General features: G+C 42.6%; 1 protein-coding gene across 1 annotated transcript in view; it reads right to left on the bottom strand.

Annotated features, from left to right (window-relative positions):
- The window catches only part of LOC127646385 (kalirin-like), a 140,420-nt gene that overhangs the window by 93,499 nt on the left and 23,762 nt on the right, over window positions 1–23,159 (bottom strand). Inside the window, exons 2-8 of the mRNA XM_052129970.1 lie at window positions 18,467–18,559; window positions 18,126–18,240; window positions 16,803–16,995; window positions 10,629–11,129; window positions 2,603–2,725; window positions 2,193–2,384; window positions 91–222 (exon numbers count right to left, since the gene is read on the bottom strand). Coding sequence (XP_051985930.1) covers window positions 91–222; window positions 2,193–2,384; window positions 2,603–2,725; window positions 10,629–11,129; window positions 16,803–16,995; window positions 18,126–18,240; window positions 18,467–18,559 — 1,349 coding nt within the window. The remainder of the gene's footprint in view (window positions 1–90; window positions 223–2,192; window positions 2,385–2,602; window positions 2,726–10,628; window positions 11,130–16,802; window positions 16,996–18,125; window positions 18,241–18,466; window positions 18,560–23,159) is intronic.

Below are 23,159 nucleotides of genomic sequence, written 5' to 3'. Positions count from 1 at the left end.
AACAGTATTATTTTTGTATAAAAGTCATAAATATGAAAAAATAATAATTTAAATAGAGAACAACGGCCTTTCAGCTTATGAAGTGCTCACCTCTGTGTATGCTGTGGAGACCTGCTCGTACAGATTCTGGTGGTTGTGAATGGCCATCTCAAGCTCCTGTGTTGCCGTCGGCAACCCGCTTTCACCGCATGACTTCACCCAGCCCTCCATGCTGGACAGAAACTAATAGTACAGGGAGAGAACACCTTCTTAAACTCTACAGCATGAAATGTCCATGTAATAAAAACAGAGAGGACAAAGAGAGAATTGTACATACTCATCAAAAACAAGCATAGACATAATTAAACAGAACTGCTGATAATCTCACAAACTGGGGTCATAAATCAAAAGCATGATTTAGCTATGTGTGCATATTTAGAAAAATTAGTTATTTGTAAAGAAAGCAGAGTAAAGCTGACAGGAACCTAAACCACAGTTGCACAAAATGGAAATTTGGAATTGTTTGAAAAAATTATTAAAGGTGACAAATTAATGATAAAATATGGAACAGGAAATATACATACTGTAGATACTGGGTAAATGACAACATGTTAATAGGGGTGTACAAATAAACTGATACATTGTGATGCATTGATCAGAAAATGAAAACTAAATATATTGATTAAAATGTGTTACAGTATGTGTTCATTTCTTATTTATAATACAATTATTGACCTATTTTCAGTTGTAAAAATCTTATAAAAATAAGTAGAATTTTTACCATGTTTAGTACATAATGATAATTTAATCACATTGTTATAATGCATTGCTATAACCACGGAAAAAAGGAAAGAAGTGGAAGAACAATAAACCATACGGCTCGATGCCAAAACACTAGCCATACCAGGTAGTGGTCCAACATCTTAACACAGTGTAGAGAAACATTGCTTGCATGCTCTTATTCACACCAGTGGGATGAAATAGACCACAATTTTTGACCTAACACCTAAGCTCACTAAGAATGGCCAGTAGAAAGGGATTATCTGCACATAAAAATATGCATCTTTCAAATCGATTTACACAAACTAGTCCAGCACACGAACATGACTCAAAATCTGTCTCCACAGGGCCTATCCAGCATGCATAGTATTAAGGTATTAAGTTTGTGTTGTGACATAGCAGCCTTCTGGCATGCCACCAACAACTGTAAAAATTGGCATGCAAGTGACCTGTGTCATGCCACCAACTCATTTCTGGCTCGCCACAGCGGGGAAACCGAGAGGGCTGCTATGGGACGTGGAGGCGCCTTAAATCCCTGTGTTGTGATATGGCTTCTGGCATGAAGTCAACAACAGTAAAAACAGGGCCAAATGTGCTACAGGGCAGATTGAAAAAGTGAGGAATTTAAAAAGTTAATTCCTGACCATTTTTAGTCAGGGGTGTCATTCCATGGACATCGGGCCGCCCTGGCCTGCCAAATTCCTGAGCAGAGATCTTAGTGGCCAGGGTACCAATTTGTGGCATGGTAATTTTAACAAGCAAAGCAAAGGTGATCTCACTGAACAGGGCAAATGTAAAGTCACAATGTGCAGCTCCGGAAAGAACAGCACCGGTGGCATGCCAACACGATGAACCCCTCCTTTTTTCAGGCTCAAGCAAGAACTTTAAGAAACTCAGAGGCTGATTTGTGCTATTTCCCTCCCTCGAGGGAAAATACGTAAGCGCCCCACCTGAATGTATACAAGTCTCGCCAGTGAAAGCCCAGCATCCAGCGATATAGCATCCCCCTCATCTCCTCCAAACATGATCATATTATGCGTGACAATACAATAACACAGAAGTATTCATAGGATATCTTTTAGCTGGAGCACACAGGGAGATATACTTACTGACCAGGTGCCGATTAGAACAGTGACATGTCGGTTTAGGGTTCCAGAGTACGTGAGATGACAATGTGACCCTGAAAGAGGAAAAATTCTGATGGTGTGGCACTGGGTTCCGGTTTATATGCCCGCAACGATGCAAGCATAGGGCGGCGCGCCAAGCGCCACCAGTCAATCAAATGGTGACGGTATAGGGTAAGGTGTAGAATAGAACGAACGACTAAAAAAATGACTGAGAGGCCTAAAGTCTGTAAAAATTTTAAGGATTTACATTATAATCTTAATGTGCTAAAAACAGTAAGAACCAGATGCCAAGCTGCCCAGTCGCACCTGTTCAGAATTTTGGTGAAACACTGTGGATATGGCCAGGATGGCACTGCGCTCCTCCAGTGCTGAAGCAAAACTCTTCCAGTCCTGATCTAACTGACTGGAGATCTGCTGGATCTGAGCCGCTGCGTAATGACCCGCCTCACACAGACGTGATGCCACAGAGACGATACGTGAGATATTCACATATGCATTCTGAAAAAAATTAATGAGAGAGAGGGAGACAATAGCATTGGGGAAGACATGGAAACAGATGAAAGAGATAGACAGAGGGAAAAGAGACAGGGTGGCAGACAGAATAACACTGTTAAATTTGTAAAAAGAATCTGCATTTATGCTATTTCATTTTGTCCTGCTAACTGTATCAAGGCTGTCTACTTTTAACATTCCCTTAGAACAGCTGGATGTCCTACCATAGAGTTCATGGCAAAGTGGTCATGCTGGGTCTGCAAATCTGCTGCATGCTGGTAGCTTACACCAATGTCTGTGAGTGACTGCAAGAACAGCTCTTTATTGTGTCCTATCCACTCAAACATCTATAGAGAAAAAGAGAGAGAGAGAAAGATGGTGTTGGAGGGTTTAACCTTCACAGACAGTTTGTTTCCAAAAACGTCCTGTTCTAAGTGCTTAGAAACACATAAAGTAGCAAACTATAATCATGGGCTGTATATTACCATACTTCACCAATCCAACTGCATGCTTTTTCATAAATATTTAGAAAAGAGCAGAAAAAATTGCTTAACAGTCGTTGAAGGCCATTGGGTGATTTAGCTTTCTATTGTTATTTTAGGGGTCTACATGTAAACCTTAATATAAACTCTCTCTCTCTCTGTCTGCTTTACAACAAATATCCGTTAGTATTTTGGCTCTAGTGGAGCACAGATGGGCTCAGGCAGCAGGACTGAGGAGTGTGAGACTGCCTCTCGGTTTGGGTTTAAACAGAGCACAAGGGCTGCTGCAGATTTTCAGCCACAAGGGAGTACAGTAAAAATATCATAATGATTTCAATAAAGAAATGTTTACATTAAATGTATTTAGGATCCAAAATTTACATTTTGTTACACCTGCCAATGATGGGTTAATTGAGATTATTTTCTGGCCAATATTCTTACATGCCATAAAATGGTATTTTGAAAAATGGTTAAGGCTGTCAATTGGTTACCAATTTTAATCTAAATAAAAAATGTTGATTACTTCATTAAATTGCTTGCAGATATACATTTTAGCTGAGAAAAGCTGCCAAATGAAGATACTTGTAAAAATATAATGGTGGTACTTTAAGCTTGAATTGCTCCAGTCATTGGAGTTACTAATAACAGAAATGAACATACAGGTCAGGGAACATGATTAATTATGTAGATTTTTTATTGTGTGTTTTTTATTATTATTATTATATATATATATATATATATATATATATATATATATATATATATATATATATATATAATCACAGTAAATGTATGCATTATAATTGACAGCCCTAATATTTTTTATTAAAATATATGTTTTTGAATCAATGAAAATTGCATTTAGCTAGAATAATGAAATTTTTGTTTTTTTCATTGCATATGTTACATTATGAACCTGTCTCTAGCTAAAACTGCATCTGTCAAAAACATGAAGAAATTAGATTTTGTTCCTAATATTTTGGTGGCTTAATACAAGAAATATTCCACATACTGTATGTGTTACACATATTTTACATACAGTAGTACCACTGCAATCACTGTTTAGATGAGTCAGTAGCAGTTCTAAACAGCTAAGGGGCGCTATAACCATAGTATTTCAACAGGCCAGGGCTGAATGCCTCAAAGCTCTTTCTAGCATTGTCATGAGGTAAGGCACATTGTTTAGCCAACTATCATATAACAAAAGAAGAAAAACAGCAAGTAATAAAAGCAAGAACACCACCACAACTTTGATTTGCTGGGTGGACGTTGCAATGGAGAAGCATGTTAAACCCTTGCCTGCAACATTCAGGATTTACGAGGCCACCCACGCATCGGAGACTGATTTGTTTCCATTTATTCATTCACATTTTATTAGAATTATCATTTGTGAATATTTTCATACATTTGTACAGACATTATGAGTGAGCATCATTAGGCAGCATATTCAAATAATTGTAACTTTAAAGACTCCCAGGCTGTTGGCAGAACCTTTGAAACCATGTTGTCTGCTGAGCACTAGTTCTGGATTCATATTTTCAGGTCTGACAAGACAAGGACAAAGATGTTCTGCTTGATGCTCCTTCACGAGAGGTTCCAGTTGGCTAAAAAGCAACCGCTGACTTACAAATACATCCTGCTGAGGTGGGTGGTAGTGTAGCTCAGCCGATTCACTCATGCTTTTCTCTGGTCAGGTACCTTTTGGGCAAGCAATCCTGATGGTCCAGGGACCAATGACCATGGACCAATACACTCCAGCTAAAAAAAAAACACTGAATGGGATTGAGACCTTCAGGCATCTCCAATTGGGTACCGAACACAGTATGTGGTTCAGTTTGCAAGGTGACCGCCTCGCTTCAACAGCATTCCTCTCCTCCACTGTGTCATGCAGGATGCACCAATCCTATACTCAGAGGTACAGAATCTCGTCGCCAAAAACGTGATAGAGAGCGTACCGACAGGCAAAAATAGAAATGCTTTTACAGATGTTACTTTCTTATCAACAAAAAGAGCAGTGGGCTTCAGCCCATACTGAACTTGTGGCACTAGAATCGGACACTCAGGAAGTCTCCTTTCAACATGATTTGGTGTCATGTCCGTCTGATGAATCGTTTTGTATTGATCGAGCTGAAAGTCCTGTACTTTCATGTAGAAGTTTCCCCTTGTCACTTGAGATTCACCTTTGAGGGGCATTTCAATTCAAAGTTCTACTCTTCTACTCTTGTCCCTGGCTCCATGCACATTTACGAAATGTATTGATGCAGCACGCTCTCCGCTGAGGCTGAATGGCGTCTGGGTATTGAACTACCTAGACGATTCTTCAGGCGAGTACTAGGTTCGATAGCCACAGCAGCTGTCATCACCCAGTTGGTCTTGTTACAGATGAAACCTCTGCAGTGTTGGTTCAACTTGAGGTTCCCTCATCACGCTTGGTGACACATTTGCCTTCGCCTCAAAGTGACATGTCACTGTCTAGCAAAGCTCACAATCTGTTCAAAGTTTTATCTGAAGGGAGTTGCACTCACCCAAGTGGTCAGATGCAAGAAATCATTACGGATGTGTCCAACACAGGCTGGGGAGCCCTCTGCTATGGTTGGCTGGCATTTGGCATATAGACATCACAGTCCTCTTGGCTCTAAGGGCCTTTCGATCAGACATACAATGTCATCACATTCTGAATCGTACGGACAATACAGCAGTCATGGCGTATATGATTAGTCAAGGAGGAGTGTGGTCATGCCCAATGTTCAATCTAGCATGCCAAAGTCTCCTTTGGATCGAATAATTTTTCAATCAATACGTGCAGTGCAAGTCCCGGCCACCTAAACTGTGGAGCAGATTTACTCTCACATCAAGGTGTCAGGCCTGGGAAATGGTGACTTCATCCTCAGTTAGTTCAGAGGATTTGGAAGATATTCTGGAAAGCTGAGGTGGACCTGTTTGTCTCCCTTGTCTCACTGTTGCTTCTGGTACTCAATAACACAAGCTTCACTGAGATTGGACGACCTAGCTCACAAATGGCCAGTGACATGCAAAAATGTGTTCTCACCCATCTGCTTGCTATATCAAGTACTGTGCAAGATTGGAAAAGACAGGGAAACCATGCTGGTAGTTTCCCCAAAGTGGCCCAAAAGCAATTGGTTTTTTAGAGCTGGTGGAGCTGTTAAATGCTCTTTATAAGAAATTCCAGTGAGAAGGGATCTGCTCTTGCAATCCCGAGGCACAATCTGACATCCAAAGCCGGAGCTGTGGACACTTTATGTCTGGCCCTTTAACGGGGCTCATCTGACACAATAGAGTTGTTGCAGCTGGTGCTTGACACCATACTTCAGGCCAGGGCGCACATTAACGAGGCAGATGACTTACTTCATCTACGTTTAAAGTACAAGTTGCTGCCATAGCAGCCACTCATGACCTTTTTGGTGGGTTGTCTATTGGCAAACACTCTCTAGTCATTAAGTGTTTGTGTGGTGCAAGACTCTTCAGACACTCTCGACCCGCTACAGTCCCGGTCTGGGACATAAGTCAAATGTGTTGGGGATCTTCAGGCCTTTTCGATTAAAGACTCTTCTTTAAAGTTGGGACCTGGCTTATCAAAAGCCTTCCTTAAGCCCAGAGAGGGTTATGTGCCAAAGTGCTGGCAACCCCTTTTAGGGCTCAGGTTGTTACCCTGCAAGAGTTTTATCCTCATCCCTTTGAGTTAGATGAGGCTAAGAGAATGCATATGCTTTGTGTTGTGAGGGCATTAAACATGTGCATTGATTAATGAGTACATTTAGGCTGTTCCATTATTGAGTGAGTACATAAAAAAACATGTTCAAAACCAGATCCTTGTCTTAACCCGATTCACTACAGTAAACCTAAAATATTGAGGGAATTTGAGCTGTCAGGTCAGATTTGGCACAAAATCACAGGCATACTGAGGTAATGTGGGTGTGGCCGAGCGACGTCTGTGGGGAGCGAGACAGTGAGAGGAAGAACAGTAAGGATTGACACCTGTGGGAAATGATCTCTACCAGCTGTTCTGTGCCACAGTGAGAGCTGGAGAGAGATAAAGGAGCAGCCAGAGTCGCAGTGGAGGAGAGAAGAAAAACTGTGTTGTACAATGATGCTGATACCATTTACAAAGAGAAGGATACTTTATGTTTAGAATTATTCTATAATAATTATTCTAGAGTGTTTGTTGTGTTAGACTGAAAAGTCTGAAAGTGAAAGATCCCTAAAGTGTGGAAAATAAGAGAACCCTGAAGTGTGTAAACTGGTTCCTGTTTCCTCATTTCCCCTGAACCTGACTTGAGATGTCACAGTGGTGCCGAAACCCGGGAACTGAGGAAGGAATCGTCACCATTGAGACCTCACAGCTGGACGAAATAATCAAGACCCTAATCAGCATCCACCAAACACAGCACCAAGCCCTCCTGGACCTACATACAGAGCAGAAGCAGGAGCAGCAGTTCCAGGTGCTCTTTCAGGTCCAAGCTGAGGACCAGTAGGTGTCCTGGAGCTTTGTGCCCTAGGGGGAATCTGCAACCACAACCCTGGCCACAGCTTCAGCCATTCCCCATGTAACGCTCATAAAGATGGGCCCACAGTATGACATGGAGTACTTTATCGAGCTGTTTAAGTAGACGGCCGAATCCTGGGGATAGCCCAAAAAACAATGGGCGGTCCAGCTCTTGCAGCTGTTGACGGGGGAGGCCAAACATGTGGCCCAGCAGCTTCTGGTGGCAGACGTCATGGAATACAAGAAGCTGATATGAGCCATCCTGCAGTGGGTCAGTCACAGCCCAGAACAGCATCAGCAGCATTTCCATGCTCAGATGTTTGCCTTTGCTCAACAGCTCCGTGACTACTGCTGTGTTTTGACAACATAACACGATGCTGTGGCCGCAGTCGATTTGGTGGTGCTGGAGCAATTTATCACCCGGCCACCAAAAGGGACAGCATAATGGGTCCAGTGCCACTGCCTGGCATTGATGGATGAAGCCATCCTGCTGGCTGAGGACCACTTGGTGCTGGTCAGGGGGCCAGCGAACCCTCTTTCTCTCTCTCTCTCTCTCTCTCTCTCTCTCCTTCTCCATCCTCCCTTTCTTTTTGTCCTCGTCCTGTCCTACTCCCCAGAAACGGGAAGTTCTTCTCCCTAAACAGGCTCCCCTGGCCCAGGGATCTTTCAATCTGCCGGTTCCCCCTGTGTCTCTCCACTCTCTTCCCCAGGTTGGTGATTCCACTGCCGTGGTTGCGGGCGTGAAGTCTGGGCAGGTCTGCTGGAGCTGTGGGGAACCAGGGCACTTCTGATGCCCTGTGATGAAGGCCCCCGACACACCACATGCTGCACCCAATTGAGCAGGAGCATACCGGATACCTGACCCCACTCTTCAGAATAATCTCTCGAGTGGATATTCTGAAATAGGTCATCACTGATCAAGGCACAACTTTCATGTCACGTATACTACGCAAACTGTACTAATTATTAGGCATTAAATCAATTTGCACCAGCATTTATCACCCGCAAACCGACGGGTTAGTCGAACGATTTAATATGACCTTAAAAAACATGATTCATGAGTTTGTACACAATGACGCTAAGAATATTGATAAGTGGCTCAAACCCCTGCTGTTTGCAGTACGAGAGGTCTCACAAGCCTCCACAGGGTTCTCCCCATTTGAGCTACAGTATGGGTGATGGCCGTGCAGTATGCTCGATGTCATAAGAGAAGCTTGGGAGGAAGGAACTTTGAATATCAAAAATCGAATTCAATACGTCCTGGACCTTAGAGTAAAACTCCACACTTTAAGGCAGGTAACACAGGAGAATTTGCTCCAAGCGCAAGAACGTCAATGCCGACTGTACGTCAAGGGCACTTGGCTACCGGAATTCACACAGGGAGATAAAGTGCTTGTATTGCTGCCCACTTCGAGCTACAAATTACTTGCCAAGTTGCAAGGACCCTTTGAGGTCATACGATGAGTTGGAGATCTCGATTATGAGGTTAGGCGAACAGATAGGAGAGGGGTAAATAAAATCTACCCCCTCAACCTCCTCAAATCATGAAGGGAGGGGTGCCTGTAGCCTTAGCAACAGTAGTTAGGGAGAGGGCAAAGCTCGGGCCAGAGGTTACTCCCAATCCAAATTCATTCACCTGGTCCCTTGTGAAGACCACCTCTCACCGTTGCAGTTTACAGACATTGCCTGATTGCAAGCGGAATTCGTGGATGTGTTTTCACCCCTTCCCGGATGCACGAACCTTATAGAGCACCATAACGAAACCACCCCGGGGGTGGTGGTTTGTAGCTGCCCCATCGCCTTCCTGAACACAAGAAAAAGGTTGTTCAGGAAGAATTTGATGCTTATCCAATGCAACAAATTGACAAGTTACTCGATCGGTTGGGCACAGCTCAATTTTATTCAATGCTGGACTTAAAAAAGGGTTATTGGCAGATCCCTTTATCTCCAAATCGCAAGAAAAACCCGAAAAATTGTGCAATTGGGCGGGTGGAAGTTAGGTATCTGGGGTTCCACTTGGGTCACGGGCAGGTGCGTCCACAAGTTAACAAAACCGCATCGTTCATGGCCTGCCCGACGCCCAAGACCAAAAAGGAGGTAAGGCAGTTTTTGGGGTTGGCTGGCTACTACCGGAGGTTTGTGCTCTGATGTCACCAGCCCACTGATTGACCTTACTAAAAAGAGGGCCCCCGATCCAGTCCAGTGGACAGAGTCATGCCAACAGGCGTACCTGAAGGTAAAGTCCGCACTTTGTGGGGGCCACTTTGCACCCTTTATTTTACAGACTGATGTATCTGACAGGGGGCTGGGGGCGGTGCTCTTGCAGGAGGTGGGAGGGGAGGAACAGCCAATGCTGTTTATTAGTCACAAGCTCTCCTTCAGGGAGACAAAGTACAGTACTATTGAGAAGGAATATGTTGTGATTAATTGGGCTGTTCTTGCCCAGAGCATCAGAGTGGGAGAGAGATACCAGAGCCTGTTCCTGTAGTTTTGTTTGATACTATTGACCTGTTTGTGTATGGCCACCAAGAGGCCTTTTTGTTTTAGTTTCTGTGTGACACTGAAAGAGTGAATAAATACTAACCTCAACTATCTGCTGACTCCTCCATCGCCCACAAACTCAATCTTATCACAAAGTGTAAGCCTACAAAGTAATTTTGGAGCAATATATCAGTGTAAGGACACTTGTCATTTTATGTTTAAACAGATCTAAAAAGCCACTATAGTTAAGGTGGATCCCCATGAATTTATTCTCAACTGAAGTTGTCTATAATGTATTGATTTCATAGCACAGTAATGTTGATTCATTTTTTAGCGTGTAACCATCTCTCTGTTGTAACTATTTCTAAATAAACAATTAAAAATATATTCATGTAATTGTTATATTGCATATTTCTGCATATTATTTTCATGTTCAATGAAGTATTTAATCATTATAATAATTGTTTTGCATTTTTATATTACAGTCTTTTATTTTTTTTAGTGCATAGACATACTTTTATAGAATGATGGTTCACTTGCATTACCCATTGACCAAAAAATGTTAAGTACATTTCTCTCTAATAGTTTTCATCACATCATAGTTATATACCCTTATGATTTTTGTTGGTTATAATTGTTTAATTACAACACTTTTGTAAAATGCACTTGTTCACATGTTCTTTCTCCCATTTCTCCCCCAGTCATCCCTAACTGGCTGCTCTGCCTTTGTCTTATTTTTTCACTTAGGCATCTTTCCATCATGCTCCCCTCCTTTAGCCTCACCTTTTCTGCATCCTGCTCATACAGTCTTAACTGGAAGCACTGGTCCAGCTGGTGTTTACGATTGTGCCAGGCCTGTAGCAGGTGTTGTCGCGTAACTTGAAGTTTATCCAGAAGTGCGGAAATCTTAGGTACCAAACTCTGAAAGTCTGCCCCACCCGAAAGCCTTCCGTCCCCCCCATCCCTGATCTTCTGAAGAAGCCTCTGTCCTTCATGGTCTGACTCATCCACTGGCGCCTTTGTCATGGTCTTCCTCAGCCGAGCATGCTCCTCCACGAGCTTCCGCCCTTCCTCTGCGTCACCGGCCAACTCCTGGTGGGAAAGCACCTCCTGAAGTTCCTCTAGACGGGAGAGGAGGTGCAGAGCACCTCCTGTGAACTCCTCAAGTGAAACGCGGAGCTCAGTCCATTCCACGTGGTCATACTCTAGAGTGCCTTCCAGATCTGCTGTCAGCTGGGACGGGTCCACCAACTTAGTCAGACCCTCCACTGAAACCATACTGGTCTAAGGGAAAAAACAATTAAATCATGTAATTAACTCAAATAAACAAATATTAACTGTTAGTTCTGGTCCTCTACTTCAGTGGTTTCTTAAACTTTTCAGACCAAACACCATGTTTGATCATATCAGAACAACCAAATGCCACCAAGGTACCATCTTAAGGATTTGTGTTCTGCACTGTCAATGTAAGAATGATGGTTCCCTGTCAAAAAGCTACACTTTGATGCTGCGCTGATTTAGCACTTTGGGAACAACTTTAGGTGTGACCAGCTGTGAATATGTGTGCAACACATCATAATTTATAGCCTCTGCTGGTGACATCATTGAATGCACCTGTAGCAGGGGTGTAAATAGATACGTCACAGGTGCATCATCAGATATTTTGTCTTCAGATCAATCTGTGTGTGTTGTGCTTCTTGACTGTCAGAACTTTCTACTTTCCTCTGTTACAAGTAAGAATTGTTAGGCAGTGCGCAGAAAAAGAATGACTGATAAACAAAGCAAGCGGTGTGTGTTCCCATGTTTACACTCTATGGCTGAAACGGACACACACCAGTTTTGTTTTGTGTGTTTGGGGGAAGAGCATGCTGCTCTTGCGTTGGGGCAGGGCGGGTGCAAGCATTGCGATCTGTTTACAGTCAAAATGCTTCACACTCGTCTCGCTTCCAAGAGCCAGTGCCCACTCTTTGATCGTGGGGCTCTCGCATAGAGCTGGCTGAGGAGCGATGTGTCTCATGTCTGAGACACCTCTCGGTCTCTCCCCAGATCCAGCTGATCCTTCTCGTAAGCCTGAAGCACGCTTCGGCGCCTCTTCGGTTCGTGAGGGCAACGCTGCAAACGCTCAAAACTAGAACACATATTCTGTCTAGTGGCCAAAAAAAAGGGAAGGGAACGCTATATCAGTCCCTTCCTTTCTTTGATGACCTCCATGACGAGCTCTCTCGTTCATGGAGGAAACCTTATACTTCCTGTGTCTTCGTGCCCTCGACGTCGACATATTCTACTATAGTGGGTGCCGAGGCACGGGGGTATTCAGTGGTGCCGCCGGTAGAAGAGACACTTGCGGGTTATCTCTCACCTGACTCAGCATCCTCACTAAAGAGACCCACTCTCCCCACAAAGCCGTGCAGGACCACCTCCATGCTCGTGGGGAAGGCTTATCAGGCAGCAGGTCAGGCTGGTACTGCCCTGCACACTATGGCAGTGTTACAGGCGTACCAGGCTGATCTGTTTCACTACCGTGAAACCGGAGCAAGCATTTCTACTGTGGAAAGAACTGCAAAATCGCTTGGTCCAAGGGGCCATAGAACATGTTCCCCTTCCAGGGAAAGAGTCAGGTTATTACAGCAGATACTTCCTGGTTCCCAAGAAGAGTGGGGGGTTGCGTCCGATCTTAGATCTTCAAGGCTTGAATCGCTCAGTCTGGGCATTCAAGTTCAAGATGCTAACTATTAAGACGGTCGTGTCCCAAATCCAACATCACGATTGGTCACTTCCAATATCGGGTTCTTCCATTCGGCCTAGCCCTATCACCCCGCACATTCATGAAATACATGGATGCAGCACTGGCTCCTTTGCGACTCCGGGGCATCCGCATTCTGAATTACATAGACGACTGGCTGATACTAGCACAGTCTCAAGAACTGGCAGTTCAGTACAGGGATATCGTCTTAGCTCATCTGGTTTCTCTGGGTCTGAGACTCAACGTCAAGAAGAGTGTTCTCTCTCCCACTCAGGGAATTACCTATATGGGCGTTGTATGGAATTCGGTCACGATGCGGGCACAATTGTCTCCCACTCGAATCGTGTTCATTCAGAACACCCTGAGCAAAGTCATGCTAGGCCAAGGTTGCACTGTTCGTCAGTATCAACGAATACTAGGTCTCATGGCATCTGCATCCTCTGTGATCCTTTTGGGTCTTCTGCACATTTCGGTTGTGGCTCAAAGCCAGGGGATTTCATCCAAGGGCCAGTCCCCTAAGGCTAATAAGGGTTACGCGTTGTGCGCTTCATACCCTTTCTATGTGGTTCAGACCCCGGTTCCTTACTTTGGGTCCCACTCACGCAAGTTGCTAACGACAGACGCCTCCCTGAAGGGCTGGGGTGCGGTCTTAAGTGGTCGTCCAGCTGAAGGGGAATGGGAGGGTCATCAGCTCGATTGGCACATCAACTGCCTTGAGTTGATGGCTGTATTTCTGGCTCACCTTGGGCAATTCCATACAGGAGGGACCTTCTGTCTCAGGCGCAGGAGACAATATTTCATCCCCAGCCCGAGCTGTGGAACCTTCATTTTTGACTCCTGAAGGGTACCAACTGAGGGACACTGGGCTTTCACCTGCAGTTATCGAGACCATTCTAAGTGCTAGGGCTCCCTCTACTAGAAGAAGTTACGCCAATAAATGGGGTGTCTTTGAAAGATGGTGCCATGCACATAATGCAGATCCAGTTAACTGCCAGATTGCTTCAGTTCTGGACTTTCTGCAGGAAAAAATGTCAGTAGGCACATGCCCCGCCACTCTCAGGGTTTACGTGGCCGCTCTATCGGCTTGCCACGCCTTGATTGATGGGGTGCCGTTGGGGAGACATCCTCTGCTCGCTCGCTTCGTTCGTGGAGCCATGCGATTGAGACCTCCTGCTAGGACCATGATCCCTTCATGGCACTTAGTAATAGTCCTTGAGGGTCTGGTTGAGACCCCCTTCGAACTCTAGAGTCAGCGTCTGATAATCTTCTGACTCTCAAGGTGGTTTTTCTTATGGCAATTACTTATCTAAAAAGAATTGGGGATCTACAGGCTCTGTCTGTCTTGCCAGCCTGCTTAGATTTTGCCCCAGGAATGGCTAAAGCAATTTTGCACCCTCATCCTGATTACCTGCCTAAGGTTCCTTTCCGTTTACAACGCCGGAGCAGGAAAGACTTCACAGACTTTGTCCAGTCCGTGCCCTTCAGACTTATGTTCACCGCTCTAGCCAGTGGCATAAGTCAGGGCAACTATTAGTTTGCCATGGGGGCTGCAACAGGGGGGCGGCCGCCACCAAGCAGACTATGTCGCATTTGGAGAGGGATGCTATTGCCCTGGCCTACGAGGTGTAATTATCAGGGCTCACTCTACCAGAGGGGTCACCTCCTCTAAAGCCTTGGCTAGAGGTGTCCCTCTGCAGCATGTTTGTGATGCGGCAGGCGGGTACTCTCCACACGCATTCATAAGATTTTATAGTTTGGATGTTCATGCCACTTTGGGCTCTGATGTCCTTGATTCAACATCACAAGCTCATGTCTGAGACACCTCACGCTCTAACAACGCATTCGTAACAAAGCATTTATGTACACCTGTGTCAGACAGATGCTTTTGGATGATCTTTGTTGAGTCATAAACATAAAATGTTTAAGTCGCTGTGTCAAGTTTAACAGTTTAACTTAGAAAAACACGTCTTGAGATCCCTGCTTTCGGAATTCCCCACCACAATTTTAGAACCACTACTTTAATCTGATTGGACAAGCAGTGTTCCAAGAGTGCTGAAATGTACAGTATCTTCCAATTGGAGTACAGCACTGGTACACTTCATAGTCTGCATCATTCCGTTTGCAGACTGTCATGGGATTACAGACCACAGTACGTGAGCAGTGAAAAAGAGTTATGTATTTTTTCAGGTTGCTTGGAAGTCAAAAGCCAGCATGTCAGGGATTTCTCTTGCTCCAAGAACACTCTCACCAGTGAGCAGGGAGTGGGAAATGGAAAACCTGTAGTAAAGCTGGATTCGATCCAGTCCACTCCATATTCTTGCAGTACATGACTGATGCTTTGGCTTCTTTTGGAACAATTTTTAGGTGGAGAAACATACAAACATATACAAACCCTGCGAGAGCTTTAAGGACTAAAGTTAAGTCCCAAGTCGGGATTGTAACCGGCCGAGGTGGGTTTAGTCATCTTGCTCCTTTAAGGAACTTTGAGATTAAATAATTCTTGCTTATATAGGTGCCGGCTTCATGTGCATGATATGCATTGGTGGAGTGAGTCAAGCGTCTAATCGTTCTTGAAGAAATATGAAAATTTCTTGTATGGGGCAGTTTACTGGGCCTTTGCCATGTGAGAGACTCCAATCAGTGAACACATTCCATTTTAGCGTGCAAAGGCATCTCGTAGACGGTGCTCTGGCCTGTAAAATAGTGTTCATGACTGAATGCGTCACACCTGCAGGTTCCACTGCTGGGGCTGGGGATGCCAGATTGTGCCTTGCGCCTGAGATCCCTCCTCAGCAGTATTTCCCATGGCGAAATGTACAGCATCTCTACCATTTCCGGAAACCATGGCTGGTTGGGCCATTTCGGCACAACCAACTGAATCATTTCCTTGTCCTCTCAGACTCAGAGTGAATCAGGCATACTGGGGGAAACACATATTTGTGTTATGCTGCCCATTTGTGTGCTATTGTGTCCACTCCCAGCGGTGCTGGGACTTCGCGTACCAGAGGGGACAGTGAGTATTCCCCACTGAGGCAAATAGGTCAATTTCTGCTTTGCTGAATATTTCCCCAATCCTCAGTATAGTTTGATGATGAAGTCTCCATTTGCCCTGTATCACCTCATGATACAGGGCATGACAATAAGTCTGCATCATAATTCAGATGGCCTGGGACATATGGCTTCACCAGCGAAGCGTCAAGTGGCAAGGTGGTGTGATGTTCACCAGAGCACTGCAGGGGAGCGATACCAATGTATTGTATACCAATGGCGAAGGTAGAGGGCTTCTAGACAAGAGATGATCGCTGTCTTGATGGAAGAAATTCTGAGGAAATGGTGTTTGTGCACCTGCTTTTATTGCAGACAGCTTCACTCCAAAATGGGTGGGGCTCAAACACCATAGCCAATATTACAATATTGGTATTATTGTAGAGAGGTTTCAACTAGGTTGTGTAGGAAGGCACTCTCCCTATATGCGTTAATAAACGCAATGTCAAGTGTACTGAGTTGTAAGGGAACCTGTGTTGTTTGTCACTAATATATAAGGAAAAAACAGCTAAATAATTCCACTGCCAAATTAACCAAAATAAATTTGAATAAAAATAATGCAATATATAGTTTCATGGTTACTAAGATAAATAAATATATTTATTTATTTCAAATACATTTGTATAATAAAATCATAAGAAATATTATAATTTGTTTTGTAATATTATATTTTTTGTTAATTTTGGACCCTGTGTAAAACTCATAAATGTATTAATAAATACCATTTTGATAGTAGCAATGATTTTAAACCAATTTATTTCTTGATTCAAAGAAAATTTGTGATTGAAAATTAAAATGTGTTAATTACTTATAAATAATCTAGCACTGTTAAATACCAATCTACATTTTTTTTAAAAGTTTTTCCAACCACAAACCAAAATAGTTTAGGGGCAAAACATTTGGTGCTTCGCCCCTGCTCGCTCCATATGTGATATTGTTTAAATAATATAAAAATCTTTTGGCATGACGAAGATTAGATCCAATGGGAGCTCTATTCCAATTAGTCAAACTTTTTTTGTTCTCTTCATGATATTTTGATTTGAACAAATGCATTTAGTTATGGATATAAAAGCCATAAAAAATCTAACTCCATGCAAAACGCTGATTCTAATAACTGTGATATTATATATTTCATTTTGTTTCTCAAAAATCAAAATTACATTTTGTACCTCAAATGTGAACTTGGCACTGCCAAAGTTAGTCTTCTGCTTCTGCCAGAAGTTGTCTGGTTTGATAATGAGAGCGATGCAGATCTCAGCTGGAAATGACTCCTGCAGGGTCTTCAGCAATGGCTTGATTAGATCCCACTTAGAGCCGCGCATGTCGACAATCACTGTAAACCCTCGTTTACTTACATCCTCACTGCGATGCACACAGATAAAAGAAAGAAAACTTAAGTCCAACCTAACAGATGTAACTTTGAAAATCTACATTTGTTATGTACAAATGGTTAAGATTTTTTACTTAAGCTCATAGCATATGCTTAATGCTTAAGCAAGGCTATGCATTGATGAAGCTATACATTTTGAGTAGCATTGCACTGGATCAGAATGGCCCAAAGATCAAAGAGATGCTCTAATCAAAGCCTTTTAAAAATATCAAAAGTCTATCCTTTTTAACCTTGCCCTTAGCAATTTTATCATGATAAGGCATAAAATACTTTACAATATTTTGCACACAGTAGAATGATATGTCACAAATAGTTAATCCAAATGCTGTCATTTTATATTCACCCTAATGTTGTTCTGAACCCGTATGCTTTTATGTTTTTCGTGGAATATATAAGGAGGCATCTTTATGCAGCTCGTTTTATTACAACTGAAGTTTGATAGATGTGGTGACCATGAACTGCTGTTGTACAGAAAAATACTCTTAACTCTTTCCCCGCCAAACACGGAATTTTCCGGGTTTTATGAAAAAACGCTTCCCCGCCAAACACGAAATTTTACGGGTATCCATGTTTTAGGTGGTATACGGTAAGGAAGACCCGCACGCATGTTTTGAAAGAGTACGCAACTCTTTGATCAAAGACTGCGATCGTCTCAAACGTGAAGTGGAACAACATACTAATACTAAAGCACTTGTTTGATAAAAATGCCTTTTTCTCAGCTTTTTGTCCGAAATGTTGTTTTTGACAAAACCTACCTCTGTTCAAGTGGCAATAAAAAAAGAACAAATGAAGATAAAATAAAATATTTTTTTTTTCTGAGCAGAGGCTCAGATCTTTATTTTGATATATAGCATCTTCATATATTCATGGAAGAAAATATTCTGCGGGCCTTCGTCAAAAACCCTGGCGGTGGCTGGCAACTTTTTTTAAAAACGCTGGCGGGGAAAGAGTTAAAACAATTCTTACAAATGTCTCTTATAGTGTTTTACATAAATATAACAGCATAAAGGTTTAGAACAACATGAGGGTGAGTAAATAACAACAGAATTTTAATGTTTGGATGAACTATTTCTTTAAGTAATTTCAGAGTAAATGTTATAACCTGGGCACAGTTGAGAGGTAGGTCACAAGTTTTCGCAGGTCTTCCTGCTTTATTCTGTCATGGTTACTGCGTGCTGGGAAGGTAAGGATGGGTCCCCCTCTCTTGTCTCTTCCTCCTGAAGAGAAGAGGTTAATTTTATTTCTAATTTTACAACATAAAGTGCTACAATGGCCCTAATTATGGTAATACCCATGAGTCTGTGTGGGTGCATGCTAAAGAGGGTGTTTAGACAGAGCCGTTAACTACTAGAATGAAGCAGGCTGAAAAATAATGGGCAAATTCAATGAATGTGTGTGTGTGTGTGTGTGTGTGTGTTTACAATGCAGTTACACAATTCCCACCTGAGACAAAGGCAACCTTCTCTCTTAAAACTGTCAGAACATCAGCCGCCTTTATTCCATCATTCCTAAGAGATCCTGACGAGAAAGAGGGAACTGAGAGAGAGTGGAAAAAATTACAAATTATTGTTTATTATTATTATTTTCACTTACTCATTTGCTCCAACAGCAAAATATCAAATCCACCATTACATTTGAATGACTTTCCAGAAGAAAACAAAAATAGAGAGCGGTGGATTAAGACAGTCAGATGGGTGAAGATGCCAAATTTACTCTCTTAGCAGCTGTAATCGAAACCCTCTCGCAGATGTGGTAATTAATTTTAAACTAATTCCAGGGTAATATAACACAAAACATAATGTTATAAACGTACACACAATATTTAAAAAAAATTATCACATAAACAATTCTGTTAGATTTACGTTGCTAAATAAGGCTGAATCGTGTCATCACAGTCATCACAAATAAGGCTGAATCGTGTCATCACAAGAGATTGAAGTCTAAATTCTGTAAAAATCTTCTTCTTCACCACAGCTTTTACGCCATTAGCTTGGACGCACTGTATTTTTTTCCAGAAATCAAGATGCCTATTGTCCCATACTGAAGTAGAAACGCACATGAGGTAACCCTGATGGCGAAACGTCCGTTATTCAAGAACTTAAAATGCTTAAGCATTCTGTGTTCACAAGGCGAAAACTTGGCAGCTCTCAAATACACAGCTGTATGATGTGCACATCAAGTTTAAAGTCAATGATATTTGGTCATGAGAAAGCAAAAAAACAAAACAAACAAAAAAACCTCTATCCAACCTTTACCATAGCTTTCGTATCTCATATGAAAGCTACAGCAGAGGGTACAATTTCAGTGAAAATGACTTAAGCTACAGCTGTACCTCACACAAAGCCATTGTATGGCTTCAAAAGATGTAAATATAGTGCAAGTCACATGGGCTTCTTTTATGATACTTATAATAGTGCTTTTTATTTATTTTGGACCTTAACAGCCACAGTCCCTGTTCATTGTTATTAAATGGAAAGAAGAGTTAGGATATTCAACAAAAATTCACCTTTTGTGTTCCGTGGCAGAAAAAAATTATACAATTCTGGAACTACCTGAGGTTGAATAAATAATGACATTATTTACAATTTTTGTGTGAACTATTCCAATAACAACATTGATTCAACTAGATTCAAAAGTGTGCAAATAACATAAAAACATTGCAACAACAGTGGTGAATATAAAAACGGCATGGTGTGTGTGGGCATGCTAATTGTGCTTTAGTCAGCAGCATTGCTGTTTTTTACCTATTGTACATGGATAATTAGGGATACGTGAATAATATAAATGCTGAAAGAGAGACTTTGAGCATGGAAAATAGAGTAGTAGGCCACTGTAGGTTAAAGGTGCAGTACGTAAGATTCAGAAACCTTTGTTATTAATGACACCTGTTGCCGTTAAGTGAGCCAGCTACTAATGATGGGCTTTCCGGCTCTTTTCAGTGAGCCGGCTCATTCGGCTCAGCTCACCAAAAAGAGCTGGCACTTTTGGCTCCCAAACGGCTCTTTAAAAAAATATGTTTTATAAGTCAAACAGTTTGCGATACTTTGACTATAATTGGTGTTTAAACAATTCTAATTCAATTATTAAATGAAATCATACTCTACATTAACCACAACGTATTTAAAAATGCATTGGTTTGTTATGAAAAAGAATGCTATTAAACATTTGCATTTAAGGTTTAAACTTTATTGTATAAAAACAAAGTGCATAGAAATCTAACCATTCAACACTAATACAATCTGAGCAGCATAATAGAATATTATTGCACCATATCAAAGAAAAATAAATAACAATTTGCAAAACTGCAGCATCCCACTGATTGAAATAAATGTATAAAAGAAGGATGCTATTTCACATGTGCATTTAAACAGGTATGATTTGAGCGTGAAGTGATCATTTGTGTTCCGCAACTGCTTTCGGGTCCTTAAATAACATATAAAGTGCGAGTAAGGGCAGCAGGTGGACTTTCCGGTGCCCTCCTAGGGTGAGTTGGTGCCCTACGCAGTTTGCGTAATCTGCTTATAGGGAGCGGCGGTATTGCAAGTATAATTTTTGCATTGCATTTAACAAAAAAAAAGGGCATATAAATGTAACAATTGAAAACTAATACAATCTGAACTACATAATAAGCTGGCTCCACCCTCCCTCACGCATCTTTGATTTATTGGTTGATACTATGTGTCTGATTGACAGGAACAACAGGTGAGGCTGTTAGTCTGAGCAGACATGTGTGAATGTGTGTGCGCTTGAGCATTTAGGCCTATATTATTTTATTTCTTTTTTCATTCTATCAATTAGTTAAATCTATTCATTTAATTCTTTTGATTATTCATATCTTCATTTTAATGTTTTCATAAATAGATTCGGCTCTTCTGATATGCGAGTCGGCTCCCAAAGTTCACCTAAAAGAGCCGACTCGTTCGCAAATGACCCATCACTACCAGCTACCTGTTGCTTGTGCTTGTGTACACACTTCATAGGGATGCGAGCCAGCATCGACAAAAACAATGACGTAACGTACAAAGAGACTGAATGTGATTCACCAGCATCATGCTGACAGATGAGGTAGCATAATTAAAATTACACAATTATGATTGCTTTACTACAAACTTTGAGAATGTATATTATTGTGGCAGGGCGGAGGGAGGGGTCAGGTAGTGATTCCACACACCCGGCCCCTAATCAGGCTAATCAAGCTCAGAGAGGGATAAAGGCCACATGGAGACTGCAGTGCGACAGAGAGAGTGTTACGGGTAGCTGTCCGACACCTGTGTGTGTGTGTGTGTGTTTGTCTTTTTGGTTGAGTTTTATATGAAACTATTTTTTATATTGTCAAGCCAGATCTCGCCTCCTCCTTTCCATTAATTCCCTTTACAATGGTGCCGAAACACTGGAAGGAGGAGGGATGTGCCGTAGTGGAGTTCTCGCCGCAACCATCCACCCAGAGCCAGAGTACGGAGGAGACTGGTCGCCTGGAAGCGGAGGAACGGCCACCGACCATGAGGGGAGGAGGGGCTCCCAATCAACCTCTTGGTCAGGGGAGACCCCTACCGTCCACCAAAAACACAACGGGCGTTCCATCCGAGGGTGGAGGAGTGGCCGAGGACCAAGCTACGGCATATCAGAGAACCGGCAAGTAATTGTTTTTTTCTCTCTCTCTCCCACTGCCGCTCCATGTTGGCCTTTCCCTTTCTTTTTGTTAATTTGGTACGATCGCCATTACGTCATGATTCCGCACACCTGGCCCCTAATCAGGCTAATCAAGCTCAGAGAGGGATAAAGGCTGTGTGTTTGTCTTTTTGGTTGAGTTTTACCTTAAACTATTATTTATATTGTCAAGCCAGTTCTCGCCTCCTCCTTTCCATTAATTCCTTTTACAATTATACACTCACCTAAAGGATTATTAGGAACACCATACTAATACTGTGTTTGACCCCCTTTCGCCTTCAGAACTGCCTTAATTCTATGTGGCATTAATTCAACAAGGTGCTGAAAGCATTCTTTAGAAATGTTGGCCCATATTGATAGGATAGCATCTTGCAGTTGATGGAGATTTGTGGGATGCACATCCAGGGCACGAAGCTCCCGTTCCACCACATCCCAAAGATGCTCTATTGGGTTGAGATCTGGTAACTGTGGGGGCCATTTTAGTACAGTGAACTCATTGTCATGTTCAAGAAACCAGTTTGAAATGATTCGAGCTTTGTGACATGGTGCATTATCCTGCTGGAAGTAGCCATCAGAGGATGGGTACATGGTGGCCATAAAGGGATGGACATGGTCAGAAACAATGCTCAGGTAGGCCGTGGCATTTAAAAGATGCCCAATTGGCACTAAGGGGCATAAAGTGTGCCAAGAAAACATCCCCCACACCATTACACCACCACCACCAGCCTGCACAGTTGTAACAAGGCATGATGGATCCATGTTCTCATTCTGTTTACGCCAAATTCTGACTCTACCATCTGAATGTCTCAACAGAAATCGAGACTCATCAGACCAGGCAACATTTTTCCAGTCTTCAACTGTCCAATTTTGGTGAGCTCTTGCAAATTGTAGCCTCTTTTTCCTATTTGTAGTGGAGATGAGTGGTACCCGGTGGGGTCTTCTGCTGTTGTAGCCCATCTGCCTCAAGGTTGTGCATGTTGTGGCTTCACAAATGCTTTGCTGCATACCTCGGTTGTAACGAGTGGTTATTTCAGTCAAAGTTGCTCTTCTATCAGCTTGAATCAGTCGGCCCATTCTCCTCTGACCTCTAGCATCAACAAGGCATTTTCGCCCACAGGACTGCTGCATACTGGATGTTTTTCCCTTTTCACACCATTCCTTGTAAACCCTAGAAATGGTTGTGCGTGAAAATCCCAGTAACTGAGCAGACTGTGAAATACTCAGACCGGCCCGTCTGGCACCATCAACCATGCCACGCTCAAAATTGCTTAAATCACCTTTCTTTCCCATTCTGACATTCAGTTTGGAGTTCAGGAGATTGTCTTGACCAGGACCACACCCCTAAATGCATTGAAGCAACTGCCATGTGATTGGTTGATTAGATAATTGCATTAATGAGAAATTGAACAGGTGTTCCTAATAATCCTTTAGGTGAGTGTATTTGACTCTCCAGTGCTGGAACAGGGCT

The sequence above is a fragment of the Xyrauchen texanus genome, chromosome 7 (genome assembly GCF_025860055.1).
Source record: "Xyrauchen texanus isolate HMW12.3.18 chromosome 7, RBS_HiC_50CHRs, whole genome shotgun sequence".
NCBI lineage: Eukaryota > Metazoa > Chordata > Actinopteri > Cypriniformes > Catostomidae > Xyrauchen > Xyrauchen texanus.
The sequence above is the reverse complement of the archived record's forward strand: the minus strand, read 5'-3'. Positions and strand labels throughout refer to the sequence as shown.